Raw genomic sequence first — 23,648 nt, 5'->3', positions numbered from 1 at the left:
GTCACATGGCACACATTTGACAAATTTTAGTGGGGACAAGAAAGCCTGGTCAATCCATTTTACCATAGAGAACATGAAGTCATCGGTCCGGAGCAAGCCCACCGGGCATTCGTTAATTCTCCTAGGGCTACTGCCAGTTCCACCTAAGCTCGGGAATAACTCACTCGCTAATTCCGCTTTACGACATCAGACTCAAATGGCGCTGTATCGCGCCCTTGGGGAGATCTTTCAGAGCATTTGAGAGTGCTCTCAGGAAGGAGAGCTAATCGTATGCACCGATGTGTACGAACGTCTATACTTTCCGGTGTTGTCGGGTTGGATCGTTGATCAACTTGAGCATGCAAACTTACAAAATATTAGTACTAGTTCTTGTCCAAGATGTGAGGTGGAATTCCACAGTCTTGAGAGCACTCGCCAGAGCCCTACGCGCAATCACGAGGATCATTGGGAGCGGGTAAAGCTATTCAGGAAGAACCCGGGAAACCTTGCACCGGTGGAATACCTTGTCGCAAGATCAGTGAAGACACTCTTCAATGCCTTCTGGGGTATGCCGAGAGTTAATCCAGACAATCTCATCAAATTGGACATTCTGCACAATATCTAACTACGGATGTTGAAGCACATGATGGAGTGGGTTCAGGCTTTCTTAAAGAAGCACAATCGATTGGAGGAATTTGACAAGGCTTGGGCCTCGATTGCGCTTTACCCTGGACTGGCAGTACCAATCAAGGCATATCGTGCCATAACCCAATTGTAAGGGAAGGAGATTGGAAATCTGGGGTGGGTCGTTCTTGAAGCACTCCCGGCTGCTTTGAGAAACCCAGGAATGGCTGTCAGAGGCGACTTCGCAAAGACATTGAAATGTGTACGAAGCTTAATAGACTTCCACTTAATGGCGCAGTATGGGACTCATCCCACAAGCACACTGAATTATATGGAGAGCTATCTCGACGATTTCTATAAGCACAAGGATATCTTTTTAGAATTCCAGGTATACAAGAGGATGATTGGGGATGCGAAAAATCGGACAAAAGCCTTAAACGCCTCAGGCTCCCAGAGTGCTCAGCGAGGCTTAGAGGAGATCCGCGAGATACGAGAAAGGTCTCACTTCCACTTCATCAAATTGCACATGTTATCGCACTATCGGGAACATATCGAGCACTTTAGGAGCATTCCCCAGTACTCCACCGACATCAGCGAACTCACCCATGTACGTCAGATAAAAGAGGCATACGGAGTATCCAACAAGATCGATGCTGCAACGCAGGTACTGGACTATGGGGGGTGGCTGTTGGCATTAGAGATTCGAATACTGAATCTGAAAGACATTGCTGGAGGTTCTGATAGCACTGATCACATCCTTTGGAGCCATCGAGATAACTTGAAGGAGTAACTTGAGATTTTTAAAATCGAAGACTGGAAAAAACCTCCAAATGAATGATCCATAGTAGAAGGAGGGTTGCCTCCAAGGCGTCTTTACAACCTCTTCACGGAATGGGAAGGACTTTTCAATATTGTGGATGGACTGCAAATAAGCCATACCACGTTATATCGCATGATAAAGGAGAATGCAGAGGATGCGGGATGCTCTCAAAGCTTTGCCGGAAGCTCTGAGAGCATTTTAGATCACCGGGTAGAGATGTTCACATGTTTGCTGATTCCGATACCAATCTTCCAAAGACTTGAACTGTACGTGGTTCACAATATTAGATGTACGAGAAACGCGGCTTTTAGGAAAGGGACAATAAGAAACGATTGGGTATGGGTATCGGTAGCGCCCTCAGAGGAGTAAGGAGAGACACTTACCAGGACATGTGAAGGCTTTGTTTAAGCTGGTGAATAGTGGGGGTCGAGCACATAGACTATGTATAGTGGAGCTACCTGAGGCAAAGGATCCTGGTGTTGCTGATAGCTCAAATGAGCTCCTGAAGGTTTGTAGGAGGAGGAATAGGATGTGGGTCGTGATTACTCGGGGTATATTGGGAATTGCATTTTTGTTTGAGGTGGAGACTGGGAATTGGTTGGTAAATACTAGGAAAGACTTGCGTACATGGAATGAATTTAGTTGAATACTTGCAAAGCCGTGAGTGCATTCGTAAGTGCTCTACGAACGTTAGACCCAATTGGACTCTCTAATTCAAAATTCGCATCGTTCTGCTATTCATGCGGATTGGAAGAAGGAGGTAAAGTTTCCGCCGTTCAGTATCTGAGTCTGGTTATTTAGCAAGCTCGCTCTAGGAGGGCAATGCCAGTCCATGTTTGCTGTTTACACATGGACATTGAGCTTTTCAGACGAGCCGTACTATGTCTTCGACCTAAAGGCTAATTATGCCTTTCATGAATCGACAGAAACATACACCTCCATCAAATGTTGGCTAGTCGTCACCAGTATACAGGACAGTGCTCGTATCAGTATCCCGCGACTGACCGTACAGCGGCGTTGAGGATACCCACGTTAGATATCATTTGAGAGACTGATGCCTTTCTATCCTTTGATGACAGCGTATCAATACTAAGGGGGCAAAGTGAGGGTTGCCTCATCTCTATGAGCATTGATGAGTGCTCTGGGAGCACTCACGGGAGCACTTGCATGAGCATCCGCGTGAGCATTCGCGGGAGCATCGGCATTAACATTCACGTGACCATTCGCGGGAGCATTCATGGTACCGTTGGAAAGCTCGCCATGCTGTGAGAGCATTCGTCATGCCGTGAGAGCATTCAAGAAAACTGTGAGAGCATTAGGAAGTGCTCTCGTGGTAGTACTGACGTAATCAAAAGAAGCAAAAGTTCCATGGGTGCTGTGGGCGGGGTCAATCCATCCTAGAATTTCCGGAGGGGGAGGTAATCTCATGACGGCCCAGGTGAGTAGAGCGTTGACGAGTGCCCTCCAGACGTGAGATATATCTACTCGCGGTGCCGGAATGTTTAGCACTCCCGCGGCGGGGCCGGGCGCGAGCAATGTACACTGGCGGTGCCATACGCGGTAGGCACTCGGGGTGCGGAACGCCCAACAGGATAAAGGTGCTACGCGCTGGGTAATACGTGAGCTTGCTGATTTAGTGGGGAAGCACGTGATGCGACTACACCAGTATTAGGCTATTGTGATGGCACGATTACTATCAGGGTGACTCACCCGGAAAGGAATAGAAGTGGAGCTTACAGCTACAGGCTGTTCTACTTCGGAAAGTAGGTCTAGAACGATAGTATGATACAGCTCGGTTACTGGCAGTTGAAAGGTTCAAGGTTACGTGTCGGGATTAGAATGGAGAACGTGACTATGCGGAGACGCTTTTCTATTGGGATTATTTTCAGGTTGATTGTGTTATTCTATTATTGTAATGGTATTAGTCCTAGAAAGCGGGCCTTGGCATAGGTTCCAAGATGTATAGATAGGAGACGGTTCTGCCTCGACTTAGTATGATCATCAACCATTAAGCAAGTGGAATCCGGTCTGCAATATTAAACCATTTAAAAGTTACAGAACTATTGCTTAGCATTGGTATTTCCCTAAACAAAAAGACTGACTCAACTCTTTTGGGTCAAGTGAACAAGGAGCTTAAAAAAGTATCAGGAGACGAAGGTAGCCCAGCGGTGAAGAAAGAAACAATTCCTGATACAATAGGGGAAGCCACAAATTCATTGACAGAATTTGTAGTTCATTCCGATAATGAGTCAAAGATAGACAACTATTTACTACCACAAAAGCCCCAAAAGAATATTTATGTGAACCGGTAGATACAGAAGCTGTATTGGATGAATAGGTTATGTCCAATTATTTTTCAATTTCCAAGTTTCAGTATTTTCGATGCAGGACCGTAGCTCTGATATTAATGATAAAAATTATATCGTTTATGAGAATTATATTTCTGTCATCCGATTCTACTTCTGATATGTGGTTGTGTGCCGCAATACAAGTAAAGAGGGATAGCGGAGATAAGGATGATATCTACTATAGTGGGGAACAACTATCGCCGACATAGTATCAAAGTAATGATATTAATAACGTAAATCAAATCTGGCCTTGTAATGATTTTTCTGCAATCAGATTAGATTTCTAGTGAACGGTTGTACACAGGGTAAGTGACATAGGTGACTGACATGTGGGGATTGACATGTGTGGCTAAACCTACTTCCACCAGAATAACTATTGTCGAAGCAGTGATAATGTGATAATATTGATCATGTAGCCTACCGTAAGTGTGATAATGATACAACTATAATCTGATTCCATTTCTAAGATATTATCGTGTCCCGCTATATAAGGTTAAGGAGTGGCCAGTATGTAAGGGACCCTACCCTGCCACAGAACAACTATTGTCGACGCAGTGATAATGTTTTGATATTAATACCATAACTTAAGGTATGTATGAGAGCGATATTACAATAATCTGACTAAATTTCTAAGATATTATCGTGTCCCGCTATATAGGGTTAGGGGGTGGTCAGTATGTAAGGGGCCTCTATGCCCGTTGCAAGATAACTATCGTCGAAGCAGTAATGACATCTTGATATGTACATTATAAGTTATCATTTCCACTACAATAGCTATACAGCAATCCCATTACATTTTTAAGATACTGGCGTACCCCGCGTTATAGGATCGAATAGGGTCCAGTTAGTAAAGTACTCCTATCCCAGGCACAGGTCATTTATTGTCGACACAATAAGGAGAACTTGATATCAATATTGTACAATACTCTATCAACGATAATGGTAATGCTCCAATCCGATTCCATTTCTACGAATTTGGCGTTCCCTGCGATATAGGGGGGGGGAGTGTCCAAGTTGATAATGTACTCCTACTTCAAGTGCAGGATCACTATCATCGATGCAGTAAGGTAATCTTGAGATCAATATCATATATCATCCTACGGTTCATGGTGGTACTAGTTTAACCTGATTGTATTTCTGAAAGAGGATTTTTGCTACTATATGGTTGGTGGTAGTGGATTTCGGATACAAGTGTATAGAAACTTGCGAGATTAATATTGAGATATCAATTTTGGATGCAGCCGTACCCGTATGAGCTTCGATTTTGGAATTTAATAGATATTGTTGAGCTATTCCGCGACTATACTTTGTGTTTCTAAACCCAATTAACTCTCTGGTTTCCATTAGGTAATTTTTAGCGTGCAATGACAATTTTCACAAGTAAAAGGAAACGCTAAGCTTGATTTATTTAATTAACCAAAACCCCGCATCAGACATAATCACTCACTCGTTTTTCATCTTTTTTCTGCTTCATTGATTTGGAGTATTCTTCAATGATATAGGTAAACCAAAAAAACCGTTCGATCTTTATAGAGATATTATCACACAATTCTATATCGAAAACAACTTCACTGCTAAGCAAATCGTCAATTATTTAGGTGAAGAACTTGATTTTTACGTGAGGTTCATAACATTAACACAATGTCTTAAAATTCCAGCTGACACAGTAATCAGTGAGCATTCGTTGAAGTCCAAATTGCAGGATTGGGATATACGAAAGAACTGCAAAACCGAAGACAATTATGACTTATGTTTAAGGATAATTGGCTGTATTACACATATGGATTTAGATGATGAAGAAATTCTTTTCATTCTGCGCTCAGAAGGTTTAAATTTCCTGATCTCTTATTTATATCAATTCTAATCTTACATAGGTTATATTATCGTACGCCGCCAACTGCAGAGACTGAGATTGAAGCTGGAATATCCTAGGTCGATAACAGTTAGAAAAACAATGCACAATTCTAATGAAGCTCTTAGAACTGCTATTCGTCGAGAGTTAATGACCGGATTACCAGCACAGTATGGTAGAGAGTATATATACAGACATATGAGGTCGAAAACAATGCCTTTTATGAGAGATCCTATATTCTCGATCATGAAGGAGTTAGATCTGGTCGGCGTTATGGAGAGAACACATGAGCAAAGAATTCACAAATGACAGTATCGTGTCCCCGGTCCTAACTGGGTTTGGTCAATTGATAGACATCTCAAATTCAAAATCTACGGGATTGAGATATATGCGGCTATTGATGCATATTCGAGATATATTGTATGGATATATGTGTGAATTTCGGCCACTACCGCTGTCGGAATTCTCTCCCAATATATTAGTACACTGGAAATTGGAGGAATCAGACCGAAATTTTTACGTTCCGATCATGGAACAGAAACCCCTTTGGTTGCGAATGCTTATTGGCAATTTGCAGAAATTGAAATAGTTGATGAGAATCTACCTTTTAAAGAGGTGCACTTATATAGTACGTCTATGAGAAATCAGATGATTGAAGCGTGGTAGGAGATAATGACTAGAGGACAGTCGGAAATATGGAAGGTATAGTGACACCACTTACATTTTACTTAAATCGATGCTAAATTCCACTCATTCAAGACATTGTTCTCCAGGTTAAAAGATGAATACAATCTAGATATCGATAGTCTTCCAGATAAGATTGCAATATCAAATATATATCTTCCTATTTTGCATGAACATATATACCATTTCGCACACATATGGAACATTCATAGAATCCGGTTACAGAAGACCGTCCACATGTCATACCCGGCGAACCTATTATGAATTACCTTCATTCTAATCTCAATAATCCTTCAGTCAAAAATTATGGGAAGGTACCTGATAAGCAGTTTTTGACTAGCCTGAAAGAGGTGAAACAGAATTACGGTATTATTGCTCCTATTCCTTGTATTAATATATATTGATAAATATAATAGATTAAACGTTTGTACTCTCAGAACAAACTTGAATTGTTGTCAGGACTATCTAACGAATAATAATTTTGTACTCCCGATAACACTCGAGGGTAGAGAGATTGATGAGTTAGAAACTGATGTGGAGACATACCTGTATGTATTTCCCTTTACCTCAAAATTTCATCCACTTACTATAACTAGTATACTTTGGGAGGGTATTAAAATAAATATTCGAAATAATTATCTTCCACTTTCAGGGCTTGAGAAGGCACCAGTTGGTGAATTTAAATGGCTTGAGAGGGAGGGCCCCAATCAGGACCATCCTATTGGAGATATTATACTAGAAGGGGATAGTGATAATGAATAAATCTTATAAAACGCACTCTGAATCTAGTGAATGACTCTATAAGGTGAAGTCTAACATGTAGTTTATTTCTATCTGCGTCAGACTGCATCTCCTATACATGATATCCGGTTTGGTTATTGCTATACTGTACTCAGTATCGGTTGAGCTCAGCCTCGAGTAATACCAATAATGTGGACGTGGAAATAGATTCGAAAACATGCAATAGACTTCCTATTAGTAGTTGTACTATATTTTTAATTTCTAGCAATATCAGGCTGCATCTTCAATACTTGAAATCCGGTATGAGTATTATCATACTGTACATCGTATCAGTTGAGCTTATCCGTGAGTAGTACACACTATTTAGGCACAGAAATATATCCTGAGATTTGCAGTAAACTGCCTAATAGTGAATGGCGCATATATATAATTTCTAACTATGCCAGACTGCATCTTCAATAGTGGTCCTACGTGGCTGTAAACAGTTACAGTTGGGCTTACCCGCAAGTAGTACACACAATATGGACACAGAAATGGATTCTGGGATATGCAGTACACTCCTTAATAGTAAATGCAACACATATTTAATTCCTAGCTATGCCTGACTACGACTTAACAATATCCATTCTGTTAAGTGCACAAAAATCATTCTAATTCTAAGATATCAATTCCACAAACCCAGCCTTTTCCCAATTGATATCCAAATCCCTTCCATTCTCCAAGTAGTCTATGATAAAAACCTGAGACATTTTGTTGCAATTGATATCATCATAGATCATAGTGTTGGTAACTTTTCCATAGTAGCATTTTTCGATTTTGTAGCATTTGCGTACCATTCTGAAGAAGGTAGTAGCCAGACTTAAACTATAACAGATTTCTGTAGTCCGTTAACTTACTAGCCACTCCATTCACCATATCTTGATACTCATACTCGCAGCCTGGATATGAAAGGGCAAGTATTTGATTCTTCTAGAGAAGTACGTAGGTGTAATAGGCGATATGTTTGGCTTTGACTTGTTCATTTTTCCACATTGGGCCACAGAAAAGGAAAAAAGATCCTTCCAGCTTGAGGAGCTTTGCAACAGCTCCAAGCGTATCAGGAAGACTTCAATCATCCAAGAACAATTCCTTATACCCTTCTGGCAAGGAACCATTCCAGATTTTCTTCAATTCATTGACTTTGTGAGTGGAATCGGTGTAGGAGATGATTTTGGGATTGATGTACCACTCAGAGTATTTTTTGCTGATTTTCACAAGCCAGTCACAGATCTCCTGACAGCTGGAGGTATAACTCAAAGTCAGGAAACCTGATGAAATCCTACGTCAATCAGTCAGCAATATATTTATTATTAGGATAGGTAGGGTGGATCATCACTTTATTGACAGCTTGATTGGGTGATGTACAGGGTCGGATTGTGTGATGGAGATTTCATATCAGGAATGAAACTTTGATGGCGGGGTTGATGGAGTGGCAGGTTGGCAGTGGTGGTGTTGTCATAGCAACCACCTCTACCCTGACCTACACCTCGCAAAATTATATTTGCCTTTTGGTATGTTTAGGCTGCCGTACTTCTGACTGGTTGAGGAGGGGATTGGTTGTCATCGTCAATATTAGTCTGAGTTGATGGGTACCATTGTAGTGACGTAACGTAAGCTGTCGTAGTGAGGAGAAATAAAGAATGATTTCGATAGAAAATCAGAGCTACCCGAGCTCATAACTTGTTGAAGATAAATAGTAGTGAAGAATAAATAAAAATAAATGCGGAAGACTGTGACTTTCTCATTGACTTGCTTAACTATAATACAGGGGGCATTTCAACCTATATTTTTACGACAATATTGTGCCTGGAACAGTCCATATAGGACTTCACATTGACATATATACTGATACTCATATGAGTATTAGACTTTGCTCCTGAGGTCGGAACACAATTCCAACAATCAACAGGTATTGGTAGACGGGTGATGGTTGATGAATGAGGGTTGCTGGACGGTCTAACGGGGCGGGGCGGGGGCAAGGATCGATTCAGGATACGTTCAAGTTCTAGTTGGACACGGTTGGGGGAGAACTAGGACATGGAGCTCGAGATGGTCTCACTCAACCGTGGATCGGGCTGGACCAGTACGTTCGGAAATAACAGACGAGTCCCAAACAAGGAGAAACAATAGTATTGTTCTAACAGGTGCAGGAATAAAATAAGATGTTGCTTAAAGCAGAAGGAAAGAAAACAACAAGAGCGGAGGGCGAGCTTACTATATAAACCCTAAGAAAATTCTAACGACTAACGTATTTTACTGTGTAACCGCCCGTGATAGGGTAACCGCCCAGTTTTGTTGGATGGGTGCGAGGGCAAACCAACTTCTATGAGGGCAAACCAAACCACTAGGAAGGCCAACCACGACCAGTTCAAGTGCCCCGACTGAAAGGAAAACGGTTGGAGGAGAGGGAGAAGTTGATTCAGGACGCAATTGTCCACTATAATGAATCAGAAAAACCCTCTCTTCGGTTATCTGCCGAGACCTTTAGTATTCCTTGGTCAACTCTGAGGGATAGACTCAACGGGGCAAAATCCAGAAAAGAGGCACACCGGTCACAGCAGTTACTCAGTCAATATGAGGAAGCTACAATTGTAAAATGGTGTGAACGGATGGATGTTTGGGGGTTCCCTTTGAGGCTCTCATTGGTTAAAGAAATGGCCGCCAACTTAGTCAAGAAGCGAGAACTCGGAAGAACCCTTGGAAAACATTGGCTGTAGCGATTTCTGAGCCGCAACCCACAAATATCGTCTAAATTCAGTGCTAGACTAGATCGACAAAGGGCGGTGACCGATAATCAAAAGCTAATAAAAGACTACTACAGGAAGGTAATAACCCGCATATGCGCCCCTGCACCCCTCTATACTATATATTGACCTATGCAGTTAAAACAGGTGATTGCGCTCTACGACGTACTACCCAAAGACACATACAAGATGGACGAGAAAGGCTTTATGATGGGACACGCAGCCAAAGTGAAGGTTATATGCAAAGTAGGTCGGAAAAATCCTAGGCTAACTAATTCCGGGAACCGAACCTGGGTCACCGTCATCGAAGCCATCTCCGCAGTTGGTATAGTAATACTACCAATGATTATTAATCAAGGGACCGTGCACTATAAAGGCTGGTATGCGGGCGTAAAGACACAAGATGTTGCCACTTTTGCATACTCTCTAAAGGGTTGGACGGATTCCAAATTGGGAATAGATTGGTTGATAAACAACTTCGATCACTACACATCAACAACGTAAGTATCTGAAATTCATATAGCCATATAGAATTCTACTGATATCAGCCTAGTGACGGTGAAAGGTGAAGGCTTTTGATTTTGGATGGTCATGTATCACATACGACCTGGGAGTTCTTTGATTATTGTCTAAATCATCGTATAATATCATTCTGTCTACCACTACATTCGACCCATCTCCTTCAACCCCTTGACATGGGGTTGTTTGGTCCTTTGCAGAAGTACTACAGCAATGTTCTAGACGAGAATATGGAGGAATCAGGTGGAGACACAGGAATTAATAAAGGTGTATTTCTTAGGTATGGGCCAGGGTACAAATAGATCTATCAAAAGTATTAGCATTAACTTGAACGTTGATCAGATTTTTATTTGAAGCCCGGAGGCGGACCTATACTCATCACAATGTCATGTCGGCTTGGGATAAAGCTGGAATTGTGCCCTTCAACCCACACAGGGTCCTGCATCCTGTCGCATCACCTCAAAAGTGCAAAAAAGGCGGATTTCCTGTTACCGGCCCCACCACACCTCGAACCACCTGCATGGCCAGAAATGCCTCTAGGGAAGCGTTAGCACTTGTAAAGGGAAGCTCAGACAGTGCTAAAAAGCTGAGGGAACTGATACTGCAATTGGATAAGGGACTGCAGATCTCTCTAACAGAAAAAGATATAGGAGACCATATTAATTCTCAATTCCGGAAATCTGTAGCTAAAAGGTCAACCCAAGTGGCCACTAATGATAGGAAACAGCTTAGCAAAGCTAGAGTAATTACTACTGATGAGGTAGCGCGCCTCAAAGAGGCTAGAGAGACTGCTGATAATTCAAAGGCAGCAAAATCATTAGCTAGGGAAATCAAAAAGAATATCAAGAAGGAAGAGATTCCGAAAAAGTAGCAGCACAAGGGCAAAAGGGTTCAAATATGCAATGAGCTTACTGTATATACTATAGAGGAGACCTCTCATAAGCAGTCAGGTGTGGGGGAAGGTGTAGCAGGTCATGAAGAACAGTGGGTTAATATTGAGGATTTTCCGGATTTAGCTCCTAAAATTGGCACTAGAAGGTCAAATAGGGTCAGAAAAGGTTCCATGAGTATATAGAAATATATTTATATTAACAACTTACTAAATTTTAACTATATATGGGATTTGGAGTTGCCAATTGATATTCCTCGAGACCTTCGTTGAGGGATCGATCCGGACCGCTTGCGGGCGGTTACCCGGTCATGGGCGGCTTCCCGGTAAAATACGTTAATCCATATAACTCAAATCCAAAAAGAAACCCAAAGAACAAAACAGAAACCTAATCCGAAATCCGAAACATCTTTACGCATAACAAAACAGAACAAGCCTAGGCCTTACAACCAATTCCGTCTGTAATCCAAACATAGTAAACAAAACCGAAGCCACACCGATCCTTCACCTAACAACGCGATTCTGAAGCTGCCTTGCTGGTAAGCGAGGTGGGGGCTGTCGGGCCGTGATAGACGGGTGATGGTTGATGAACAGGTGTTCGCTGCGTGAACCGCAACATAAAGGTGGTGAACCGCGACATGATTTGGAAAACACAGTTGCAACCCGCGCGACCACCATCACCGCACTACCGGATGCAACAGCCACTAGCACTAAAAAGAACACTTAGAAATCTGGAAAGTATGGTCGCTATGGGAAGGTGTTCGCACCTACTTCCAAAAATATGTTTTCTAAACGCCTTCCAAACCTCCACGGGAAGTCGCCCAATGAACAACGAGCATCCATAAGCTCACGAACACCGAGCTAGATCGATCTTTCAAGATGCCTACCACCAACATTGTTAGATCTGGGAGAATCGTTGCTACTAGATGTGCTCCGATCAATTGCCAGTTTAGTGGTAGTCGATTCGGGGTGATGGGTGCTCATCGGTTTCGGTTTAAACGGTTGGCTCCGTACAGAATCTATACTACCAGGTCAGTTTTGATTGTTAACTGTGTAGAGTTAAGTATACTAACTAGGCTGTCTGTGATAGCTCGCAAGAGGAGACCGACGGACAGGGAGCTGAGCCTTTTGGCGCGGAGAAAGGCTCTGTGGGCAGAACTACTGATGGTACTAGACTTGATAACCTCGAGAGAGTAAGAACACGCATCCATATCTCTCATCGGCAAGAATCTGATAGTTGGCTAGGATGTAGCCTGTCTCTCGGTGACCGTTCAACATCTGTCTACAAAAGTCGATGATGGATTCAAAAGGATAGATGGTTGGATGAAGGTGGGCCTTGGCTTATTTGTGGGAACAGTACGTTTTTCCAGTGAATTTTGTGTGGTTTTCTTACATTGACATATCTGTCAGATTCTGGTGAAGCTCGCATACTTGGACGAAAATATGAAGCAAGAGATGAAGTCCATGGTCAAGGGTGAAGTGAAATTGGTAAGGGGCGAGTTAAGGAGCGAAATGAGCGCACTGAAAAGCGATATCGTGCTAGAACTGCACAAAATGGAGAGCAGGATGGAGGCTAAGAGGCGATGGTGGTGATCGCTTCCACACTATCCGAGGTGTTTTCTTGGGATTGTGGTCCGCCTTCATACTTATAATGGCGTTTGCTTGGACACTTGGAGGGCGTTGTACGGGAAGCGGTTTTCGCTTCAGTGTGTATAATAATTGCGCGACCGATTTGCGGGTTGAAGGGTTTCGGTTTACATTGATTTTGTTATAATACAGGCGGGGGGCTCTAGCGCAAGCTGGGGGGGCGAAGCCCGATACAAGAAGAAAGGTTACTCGGGAGCGAAGCGATAAAGTGAGTAGAAGTGAATATTAAGCATGGCGGGCGCGAAAGCAGCTGAGCGCAGTGGAAAATAGTAATTAGCATTTGCGCGTGAGATGGGTCGAGTGGATTTTGGGCGTAAGCGCGGTACAGAAATGTGCCGCCATTTGGATTATGGACAGTAGGGGGTTGTTCTGACTGAGCCGTAAGAGTGCCCTATCCAGCAGGCACCTGTTTTATCGGAAGACACTCAAAGGGCCGCCCCGCCGAACAGAGAATTCATACCCCATTCACCAGCGGCACTTAATATTGGATGTCAAACTATCCCGTGGTAGGATGAAAAGATGTCAAACTTGCGACCTCGACCGTGCACCACGTAGTGAGGGAATTATCTTGCTTTTTACGGAACAGAGCAAATCAAGGTGTTCTAATAAATACTACACTAGGTTGGAGCTAGCTGAAAAAGGGAGGTCGCACGTATGACAAATTTCATCCTACCGTGGGATATGGTGGAGTCTATCAAAGATTTCCGCGGGTTTTCATTCTTCAATTTTGATAAACAGCACAACCTGGAAAGGGAATTTCCTGAACTTACGGTCAAATAATGAATGGATTTCAACTTGGCCTCACTAAACGAATAAAATGTTTCTCCCCGCATGTCGCCAGAAGGCAGACCTGGATACCTATTTCTGATAGTGTTGGTCACGAGCCTAGGTGAATTGAGCTTTGAGTCCTCTGACTTCCGGGTGGAGCGTTTTCTCATGAGCGGGGCGCTATTGTAAAGTAAATACGATATAACAGTCTCCTGCCCGATAGGGCGCCTGATTCATCAGTTCTGTTGGATAGGATGACTTCTGGATCGGATAGAACAGCCTGGACAGGTGCCACTGACCGCGAGCGACAAGGATAATTACTTGGCACCAATGGAGTATTTAAACACCCACACCAACCTTTCTATCGTCGTTTTAGACTTAAACCTGTACAACTACGTGAGCAGAGAAACAACACGACGACTCTGACCACGACATCCGGAAGGAAGGATATTTATCGGGCGACGTTGCCGGGCACCGGGTGCTAATTCGCCATGTTGAGAAGGACTGGAGGTCTCTTTCGTCGATTGGCCACTACTGGGCAAGTTCGCTCGTTCAGTTTTACAAAGGCAAGGCTCAAGTGTCAGCTTAGCAGACGAATTCAGTCGACGAAATGGGCAATACTATCGAAGGTGGTGAAGCAAAGCATGGAATTCCAGGTGATGATACCATCGCAGGAAAATTCATCAAAGTCGATGCCGTAAGTATTCGGAACATATTCACTTGGAAATATACTAAGTAGCTATTAGAGCATCACCAATATCAAAACGGAGCTGCAGGAATTGAAGTCCAAGGTCGATGAAGGGTTTAAAGGATTGAACAGTTGGATCAGGATACTTGTGGGGACTGGTATATTCGGAGTATATTGTCTAATGAAGTGTTCAAACCTTCATTCTGCTGACACATCTACTAGGTGGGCCTGAAGATATTCTATTACGATGCCAAAATGCAGCAACAATCCGAGACGAGGATGACTACAATGATTGAGAACGCTCTTAAGACAACAAAAAATGAGCTCTTGCTCAATCAAGCTCGCCTTGAGATTAAGAGCATGGAGAAAATCGGCGGCCTGAAGAAGGAAAATGCCAGTGCGGAGCTTACAATTGGAGTTAAAGGCACAAATGGTGCAGAATGAATCATGGAGATCAACTGGTATTTCACTACTTTGCATGTTTTCCGGTTGGCGTTTGCTTTAGTATAGGTCCGGTGGAGTACTAACGAGCGAAGCGAGGGTCGGGCGGAGTGACTTTGTGCGACTCGCCATTTTGATTATGGACAGTAGGGGGTTATGATTCCCCCCCTACTGTCTGTCCAGCTGTCCATCAGCGAAAAGTGACAAAGTAGCCCCCTTGCTACTAAGTAATTTACGTGTGTCGCTTGTACCGGTGCCACCTGGACAGGTGCCACTGACCATGAGGCTCTGCCCACCAGGACTACGTTGGACGTCCGAGGAAGTCCCTTAAACCAGCGAGACAACCACAACGGGGTTAGCGCTTACGACAAGAACACTTCGCAACGCATGGCGTTTAAATAGACCCACATCAAGCATCTATCGGTCTTTTTCTCCATCTTCATTACAACAACGTTTTCCTGGCACATCAGCGAGCTGTCGACCAAGCCTTACGCCGTAGTCCACCAAACTTGATATCGTGACCCAAGCCGTAGTCAAACAATGTCTAGTCTCAAGCTCGCACGCAACCTTGGCGTTACTAGTAGTCGCCTTCGTCTGGGGTTTCACCGAAGATTCCATACTACTCAGGCAAGTTATCGGTCAATAATGCTAAATTAGCACTACTAACTGGTTTGATCAGAGAAAAGCACTTGACGAAGAACAGTCATCCCAGTTCTCGGGCAACAAATCTTCCGAGGACCATGGACGCTATGTAACATGGGAGAGGTTTTCCGACCAGAATACGCAGTACATCAACCGTTTTTCAGCAGTAGAAAAGGTATAGCCTCATTCGAAAACGGTAGACAATAGGTCATTATACAGCTTATACTAAAAGCTATTAGGATATTGTAAAATACTACGGTGCTATCGGAGCTTTTGGTGAATCCTTGAATAGGTTGGAGAGTAAGGTGGATAAGGGGTTCGACAAACTCAACAACGAAATCGACAACAAAATCGACAAACTCCGCAACGAAATCAAAAAACTGGGCGACAAGATGGATAAGCAGTTCACAAATTTGCACGGGGTACGTTCCGAGATTTTGAGCTTAGGCGAAGTTACTAATCGATGATAAGGCTCAAAAAAAGAATGAGGGCATGCTGATTGTTGGTGGTCGAGTTCTGCTCATTCCGGTATGGTTTAAATGTCCTGCACAATCTACCGTATCTGTCACTAACATTCGGCAAAGCTGATTGCTATCTGCGGTAAGCTTGGGTATGACTGGTACGAGCAGAGAAAGGAGCAAATATAACCGTTTTTCTTTTATGGGTTACTTTCTGTTTTGTCGGGAAAAAAGGCTGTGGAGTTTGGTAGAATGGTTTCATGGGATTCAATGGTTCGGTTTGTACTTTCATACAAGATGCTCACGCGAATGCTCCCGCGAATGCTCCCGCGAATGCAATCATTCTAACCCAGGGCCCGCTGGAGCAGTCTGGAGTGCTCCAGAAGCAGTCAGGATATACAAGCGAGCAACTGGCGTTCTCTGGCGACCGGACTGATATCCGGGTTGCACCGAGCGCTAGGATTAGGTGTCGGAGCGCGTTGGGCGGACTACTGTACGCTGGGGCGGACAACCGTATGCCAGAACTCGCCAGGAGCACTTGCCGTATCTCTGGAGAGGTAGTTTACCTACCGAGCGCCCTGAGCGCCCTGAGCGCCTATGGCGTCTGGCGAAGGCTGTAGGTTTGCTGATGGTGAGAGTACAGGAAGACCTTGTGTAAAGAAAGAAAGAGAAAGAAAACAATATAAGTGAAGGGTATGAGCCTCTATTATACTAAAGGACATTCCGCGATGATAAATACTCAATGACTCATAACAATAGAAACCCATAGAATTCAACGGAAACCCGATTACCAATTCTGCATATCCAATGCGCATGTACCCAACCATATCCTTACTGCACAATGGTTCAGCCTGGTAAGCCATACCAGGCTGAGCCAAATGGTTCCATGAAATGCAGGTAGCATATACCTCATGCTACCCACTAAGCCATGGGAGAGCTGACAATCCGGTGCTGGAAGTGATATATGCCAGTATAATCCGAATTTTAAGCCTTATATAAGCCTTATATAAACCTTGTCTACCGAAAAGCCTTAAAAAATTCTTACGAGATGAATAAGGGGTATCTGGTAGAAAGACTTAAGCTATTTGATAATAATCACCTAAATCTAATGCTTACACGTAAAATAAGCTGTATATATGCCTTATTTTTGGAGGACTCTTTCACAAGAAAAAGCCTTACCCCAAATTAAGGCCAATACCACCATTATTCGTCCATAAGGCCTTATTTAACGCTTATTTGGCAGTAAATCGTTACTGGAGGCTTATATTTTTACCCCAAAAGACGGTAATGTAGCGTTCTGTATGTACAGGTGATGATACAACCGTCCAACACCGAATTTCCCCAACTACGACTTTACTGCTACATTTCATCATACAGAACTACATATACTATGTATATAAGGCATCTTACAAATGACCTTCTACATTTCTTACACAACATATTGATGGCCAATCGCCGTACTTTGTACCGGAAACACAGAGCGAGTGATAATCCATGATTGCGTCCCCGCTCAGTGATTGCTGATTGATTAATTGAGCGATTAGTGGGCCGGCAAATAAACGCCCCGTACACTACCCAAGCACAGCCCACCAATGTAGTGGGAGATACTCCGACTCCTCCAGGGCATCCGGGCGTGTCATATGCCCTAAAGACCTCCCCGTCGACATTGGCCCCAACACCTCCAAAAACGGCTCCTCCTGCAGGGCATTCAGCTCCTGAAACCCGTCCATGTCCTCATCGCTGATTTCACCCTCAATCTCCACCGTCTTAAGGCCAGACCAGCGCAAGCTTCTCCCCACATACTTGTCGACATCGGTAAAGATCTCGACATAGGTATCCGCGTCCTCCCCCGGAGCCGCGCGCCATGGCCACCCAACCACGGGATCCACCTCCACCGGCGAGGCAATCTGGCACGGCGCCTGCATCTGCTGCTTCTCGACTTCCTGGATTCGCCCGTCTAGGCGTCGCCGCAGTGATAGTTTCGGGAATGTTAGGAAGTCCGCGTAGTCGCTCCAGATATCCCTCTCGGTGTTCTCGATCCTGAATGGCCAGGTGGTCTTGTCGAAGATGCGGTAGTCCCAGTAGCATAGCTCACGGTCATGGGTGGGCAGGAACTTGATCCGTAGATTTTGGACGCACCAGACCTCGATGCTGGCGCACTGGAGTAGGCGTAGGAAGCCGTCGCTGCTGATGCCGGTTAGGCAGATCTCTCGAAGGAAGGTGTTGTCGAGAGCGCAGCTGGGCCGCTGCCGGCACCATTTGTCGGTGAAGGGCGAGTCCTGCACCTTTAGCAGGTGGAAGCCCATACCCAGTGGCCGCGCATGTCGGCAAAGCTGCCCAAAGATCCAGGGTATGTCATCGATGGTGGCATTGTCGGTCCAGTGGTTGATGGATAAGTCTACTCTGCCCATTGCGATGGGTATCTTTAGGGAGGGAATGAAGTCACTTGATGATGTGAGGGTGATCCGGCCGTCCCAGACGATGATACTGATATCGTTATCCGGGTCGACTCTCCTCCGAGAGGCAAGGAATTCTAGGTGTAAACTTTCGAGGAGGTTTAAGTAGGGGGTCTTGAAATGTTGGAATATCTCCCGGATATCAACGGTTCGACCATCGGTGATGACAATATTTAGTTTCTTAGGGGTAGCCAGTGGATTTAGAATAGTCATGGCGTCAAGTGGGTAGGGATCATCTATCTGCTTGCAGACAATCGTGAGCGTCCGGTAGTTCAAGAGCACCGGGAGCTCCATCCGGTCTACTTGATCAGAGGCCATCATATATTTGCACGAAGCGTCTTCGGAAACCAGCCTGAAGAACTGCTGGTCGCTAAGTTGGATTTCATGGAATGGCCGCGCCGGGACCATCCCGACCTCGATAGCATTCTTCCACAAACGACAAACGCGGCCAAGGTTTCTTGAGCCAGATGCATGATCGATGGAAAGGTAGCTTTCCCCGTCGCTGGAATTGAACTTTTCTCGTACAACATCATGTGTTTGGTGGCAGTGGAAGAGGATGATGTACAGGAGTTCTCGAGGCAGATTACTGATAGTTGATGCAACTGATGGCTTCACATCGCTGATGGTGACAGATTCCATTAATTCCGCCATAAGGCTGTACGTTTTTTGTTTTGTTTTGTTTTGTTCTGAGAGGAAAGGTGGATTCATAGTGTTCTCAACTCATATTCTGCTTCTTTTATGGGGATAACCATTTCCGCCACCTCAAAATGACGTGACGGAAAAAGATCCCAAGCTTAAGCACCAAGGCGTTTTGGTCGTTAGTGGGGTGATCAGTTAATTCGCCTCTCGCGCGACTCCTTTCAGCACCGGCCAGAAGATAATGTCCTCGGGACCTTTGGTGTTTAGAGCTTTCTTAGGTAAGCGGGGGAAATGATCATCATACAACATTTGGGATTGGGGGTAAGCCCTGCATAAACTGACAGCTGTCTGCAAACCGTGATGATTATCACCGCTCTAGGACTCGATGCCCTGGTTTAGATGAACATGCCAAGACTCGCACCGCCTTGGATAGCCGGAGCGACGGCGGCGCCCAACCAGCTGGGACTCCTGCGCGGCCTTTATTTTTTTCTCCCCCAGTTTTCATTCTAGAAGATGATAAAACTCTTGGGATTCTGTCAAATTGGTGTGACTATTGTCCTAGCTCTTATCGAGGCTTATCGCTTGTCGAAGAGGACCTCCCCCGAGGTGAACAGAAATGTGTCGTTTGCGAGTGTGTGAAGATCCCATCGGACGAAACTACGAAAGAAGATGGCGTGATTCAAGAATGGGGTTAAAGTCTTCTTATCAATAAGCACTGCTTTTGTATTCGTCTTGAACTACAGCAAAAATCATGGGGTGTGGAGGACATTACAACTTTCATAGATGGCGAGCACTTGAGTCGATTGTGGCGTCGCAACCTCTTTGGCAGCCTGTTTTGTGGAATAGAGGGTTAGCCGACTACCGGACGAGAATCACAATTTAGAACGGGTAGAGAAACACTGGAATACTGATCAATGAAGCTGGCGATTGAATTTATAACTTGTGACTAGCGCCATTGTAACCCGTGTCTTATTGCCCCCCTATGAACTTGTCCAGTGTACCGCCGTAACCTTCGGGTTGCATGCGAGTATTAATTAGACGCCTTCCCGGGCCACTCGAACACCCCCCTCACTCGAACAGATCCTGATTCGCCACAATTTGCCGGGTTCCTATGGCTTCTGATTGGGAAAGAGTTCTTGGTTTGGTATCGATCTACACTCAAAGTACTTTTTGCTAACAGATGGTACAGGCCCGCTGCTCAGAATTCTACAACCCGTTATGGACTTTCAACCTGCGTCCCATCAACCTCCAGACCCGGTACACCTTCAGGGTAGTTGGGCCACTCGTTGAAGTGCCCCAATTCCAATTCTTCAAAAGGTTCACGAGGTCTGGAGGTTGTAGACCGACCTCTGTTCGCACTACGACTTTCTCTAAGACCTTGGCCTCCCCCATAACCTCTCGACCTTCTGTCAGGTTTATTTACATTAGGGAGTTCCCCTCTATCCCGTTCATCCCGCTTTCTCTTCTGTTCTTTTATATACTCTCCTGTACATAATCTACTTTCAGTAAAAACTCTTTTTCTATTTGGCTTTGTGTTGCAGATGCGTTGAAGTTCTAATAAGTTGTTAATATATGTCGTTTAATAGGTAATGGGAAAGGGACTGAGTACCTCTCTGAGTCTTATCCTTCTCATAGGTAAGAAATGATATTTCTGCCCGCTGCCGCTCAACTTCATGATGGAGTTGGTTCAAGGATTCGCGCAACATGGCTGAATTGAGACGCGCCCATTCCGGGAAGGTACATCAGAATGCCGAGACTGCTCCCTCTCATATGATTCAAGATGTGATAAAGCCTCTCGATAGGAATCTTCTAATGGCATTACCCATGCCGGTGGGGTCCAAGAAGGGGGACATGGCTCTGGTATACGCCGCTTTGCTGCATCTGGGTTGAAAGGCCACGCTCCTACTGATTTGAAAGCTCTGCTGCATATAGTGCCATTTTGGAAGGTTTTTTGACGGGCTGGCTCCAGGAACTCCATAAAATTGTGCTTCCCGATACCAGTTTTTCCATGCCATGAATTTGCAGCCACCTCCATCCCATACCAATGTTGGTAATGGCGGAAGACACCGACCTCGAGGGGCTGTAACAAATGTGTTGCATGAGAAGGTAAACATAAAACAATGATTTTGTGTTCCCAACAATACTCGACTGTATCAAAATTCATATGTGCAGCTAGACTATCGACCAGCAACAGTCTCCACCGGCCATTAGCTCTACCATCATTAGTATGAAATCCAAATATATGGCAATCGACTTGAGACAAACCTTGTTGATGTCGTAGGGTCAAAAACTGTTTTTATCCACGCTGAATAGAGGTGTGTATCTATCCAACCTGACTCCGAATAACCATATAAATACCCATCTTTTACTGACCAACCATAATTATAACCTTTACCCTTATAAATAATTAATGGCTTTGCAACCCAGTCGTCCGTTGATATGCATTCGAGAACCGTAACCATCTCTTTTGACCCATCTTCCGCTAACTGCTTGTTCCGGGTGTCCTTTCTTGACGATAACTGTACATAGAGCTGCTTCTCCAAGGCGAAAGCTTTTCTCATCTAGCTTGTAAATGTCCCGACCTTGGATATTGTATTCGGTAAGGACTGTCCTCAACTTTTCAAAGTAATCGTTATAGAAATGGTGGTCGATGTTGGCTTGTGCCCGAGCGTGGTGGAGACGCTTAGAACGCACAGTCTCATATGTGTCTTTCCATCGTTGAAAATGTTCCCCCACCCAATTCTTCCCAACCTTGATTGTTTGCTCGTCCGCAGCCTCCTGTTTGTTGATTTTTTGTCTTAAAATCCCATTTGCATATTCGGTGAACATTGGGACCGTAACCGAGAAATTATGTTCTGACATGCGATCGCAAATTTGAAACAGGTATTTGGCTTCATTATCTGTAAACTAATCAATAAATACAGTCTAATCAACACAAATATAACCCCGATAGTGTACCTGATAGGTGCTGCCTATGCTCAATATTCCGGATTTTACTCCTTCCCTTGTTAATCCGGTCAAGTAGTGTCGTTGGCTTGACTAAATCAAAACACGCTGCTGTCTTTCTTATTGAACTGTACTCTGGTTTGGTTTTGTAGACTCGGGCTGCTTCAGCTAGCTGAGCTTCCCTGCGGAGAGTATCATCACTGGTGACCATTCTACCTCAAAGATCGTAACTATCTGAAAGGCGGGCTCAACAGGTTTGTTGGAGAAAGTAATCATTTGGAAGCGGGTTCAACGGCTACACTCTACATCAGCCGGGTACAACTGATTTCCTTGGAATATGCAACTAATGACATAAGTGTCTCACATTCAACCAATCACAGACAAGATTACATAAACTGTTCGAGTGAGGGGGGTGTTCGAGTGGCCCGGGAAGGTGTCTATCAATCAATCAATTAACTTGTCCAGTGTGACCGTGTCCTCTAGTTCCCATGCGCCATAGTAACTACCACCTATATCACATCAGATAATGAATATTTTAAGCGACATTTCTAGTAGAACTTTGCAGTCGTGTAGGGATCTCGAAAGAAATGACGAGGTCTCTGAGCTAGGTGTCCCGGACCCAGTGGGTTGAGCTGCGATATTTATATATTTCCCATGCCCAGCGGTGGCTGTTCTGAACGAGTGATAGTCTATGATTGCAATCACACAACACAGATAAAATATCCGACCTTGATGCGAACCGTATACTATCCTTTCGTCAGATCTTTCGATTCTGACCACCCTATAAGAGAGGGTAGTAGTTTTGGTGAACGATCAATTAATTGATTGACAAGAAAGATAAAGAGATCTGTGAGCAATTAAAGCCACTCTCTTGGCACCAACTTTAGGGTGGGCACATTAATTTTTTGATAGACGAAGGGATATTACATGTAGTGTATGTACATGTGTGTATGTTGATTTATGCTTATCTTGCTACATGTAGTCTGGAACGTTAGAGCCCGGCGCTGCAAGCCATGGCCAAGAAAAGCTTATTTGTCATCCAGCCCAGACCAAGTTGACACACATTATGACATCGCCCCAGAGATACGTCTCACTTTTACCGTTTCTTAGAGCTGTCTGTCCTAAGGCTTGCCATATTTCAACCCCGGATCTCTCTCCTCTTCCCTTTCCATCTCCTCGTTAATCATCATGATCATCGTCGTCACCGCTGTCTTTATTGCCAGAGCTTGATCAACCAAGCAAGCTACATCCGCAGGCCCGCCAAACCGAGAGGAAACCGCAAAAAGGGACCAACAGAAAAACAACCCATGGCCCTTTTTTATGAGTCACTCACTACCTGAGCGACTCGCCTATTGTCCGCAGAGTTGAGCGAATTAGAAGAACCATTTTCAAGAGCAGAGTCACTACGAGTGATATACGATGACTCTCATACTCACATCTGCAAGTAAATTATCTACTCCTGTAGTACTTGATATGATGCCACCCTTCATTTATTTAATGTTTTATCAATTGAGTCTGCATTCCCTGGCGGATAGCCAAACCGAAACAATCATCTCAATCATGCTCATGGGTCACATACACGAAACACAACCACCTTCCCGAACCCACGTCCGGCCAAGGGGGCAAACCGCCGGTTCGGAGGCCCTTCGTACCCACGGCCTCGAATCCCGACTCTCACTCTAGAAACAAGGCAATTAAAGACGCCGATCACGTGTAACACCTCC

The 23,648-nt window shown here is 44.4% G+C and overlaps 7 protein-coding genes across 7 annotated transcripts; 5 read left to right on the top strand and 2 right to left on the bottom strand.

Annotated features, from left to right (window-relative positions):
* Nucleotides 1-826: 826 nt before the first annotated feature.
* Nucleotides 827-1,393, top strand: H6S33_004955 (uncharacterized protein; the record flags this gene model as incomplete). The annotated part of the gene is made up of 1 exon (XM_044836660.1): nt 827-1,393. The coding sequence occupies one exon, from the start codon at nt 827-829 to the stop codon at nt 1,391-1,393; it is 567 nt and encodes a 188-aa protein (XP_044690168.1).
* Nucleotides 1,394-9,741: 8,348 nt separating this feature from the next.
* Nucleotides 9,742-10,400, top strand: H6S33_004954 (uncharacterized protein; the record flags this gene model as incomplete). The annotated part of the gene is made up of 4 exons (XM_044836658.1): nt 9,742-9,800; nt 9,852-9,912; nt 9,979-10,331; nt 10,385-10,400. 4 exons carry the CDS (start codon nt 9,742-9,744, stop codon nt 10,398-10,400), a joined length of 489 nt encoding a protein of 162 aa, XP_044690167.1.
* A 1,718-nt stretch (nt 10,401-12,118) lies between these two features.
* H6S33_004953 (uncharacterized protein) lies at nt 12,119-12,832 on the top strand (the record flags this gene model as incomplete). The annotated part of the gene is made up of 4 exons (XM_044836657.1): nt 12,119-12,270; nt 12,330-12,432; nt 12,485-12,595; nt 12,650-12,832. 4 exons carry the CDS (start codon nt 12,119-12,121, stop codon nt 12,830-12,832), a joined length of 549 nt encoding a protein of 182 aa, XP_044690166.1.
* Nucleotides 12,833-13,665: 833 nt separating this feature from the next.
* Nucleotides 13,666-14,920, top strand: H6S33_004952 (uncharacterized protein; the record flags this gene model as incomplete). Its single annotated transcript, XM_044836654.1, has 8 exons — nt 13,666-13,775; nt 13,863-13,942; nt 14,059-14,192; nt 14,244-14,351; nt 14,401-14,511; nt 14,565-14,739; nt 14,796-14,803; nt 14,879-14,920. The coding sequence occupies 8 exons, from the start codon at nt 13,666-13,668 to the stop codon at nt 14,918-14,920; spliced, it is 768 nt and encodes a 255-aa protein (XP_044690165.1).
* Nucleotides 14,921-15,323: 403 nt separating this feature from the next.
* Nucleotides 15,324-16,503, top strand: H6S33_004951 (uncharacterized protein; the record flags this gene model as incomplete). Its single annotated transcript, XM_044836643.1, has 6 exons — nt 15,324-15,410; nt 15,463-15,600; nt 15,665-15,847; nt 15,897-15,953; nt 16,010-16,025; nt 16,181-16,503. 6 exons carry the CDS (start codon nt 15,324-15,326, stop codon nt 16,501-16,503), a joined length of 804 nt encoding a protein of 267 aa, XP_044690164.1.
* A 951-nt stretch (nt 16,504-17,454) lies between these two features.
* H6S33_004950 (uncharacterized protein) lies at nt 17,455-18,990 on the bottom strand (the record flags this gene model as incomplete). Its single annotated transcript, XM_044836632.1, has 1 exon — nt 17,455-18,990. One exon carries the CDS (start codon nt 18,988-18,990, stop codon nt 17,455-17,457), a length of 1,536 nt encoding a protein of 511 aa, XP_044690163.1.
* Nucleotides 18,991-20,184: 1,194 nt separating this feature from the next.
* Nucleotides 20,185-21,840, bottom strand: H6S33_004949 (uncharacterized protein; the record flags this gene model as incomplete). Its single annotated transcript, XM_044836621.1, has 3 exons — nt 20,185-20,384; nt 20,460-20,532; nt 21,466-21,840. The coding sequence occupies 3 exons, from the start codon at nt 21,838-21,840 to the stop codon at nt 20,185-20,187; spliced, it is 648 nt and encodes a 215-aa protein (XP_044690162.1).
* Between the last annotated feature and the right edge of the window lie 1,808 nt (nt 21,841-23,648).

Source organism: Morchella sextelata (genome assembly GCF_020137385.1).
Source record: "Morchella sextelata strain SCLS chromosome Unknown scls_19, whole genome shotgun sequence".
NCBI lineage: Eukaryota > Fungi > Ascomycota > Pezizomycetes > Pezizales > Morchellaceae > Morchella > Morchella sextelata.
The sequence above is the reverse complement of the archived record's forward strand: the minus strand, read 5'-3'. Positions and strand labels throughout refer to the sequence as shown.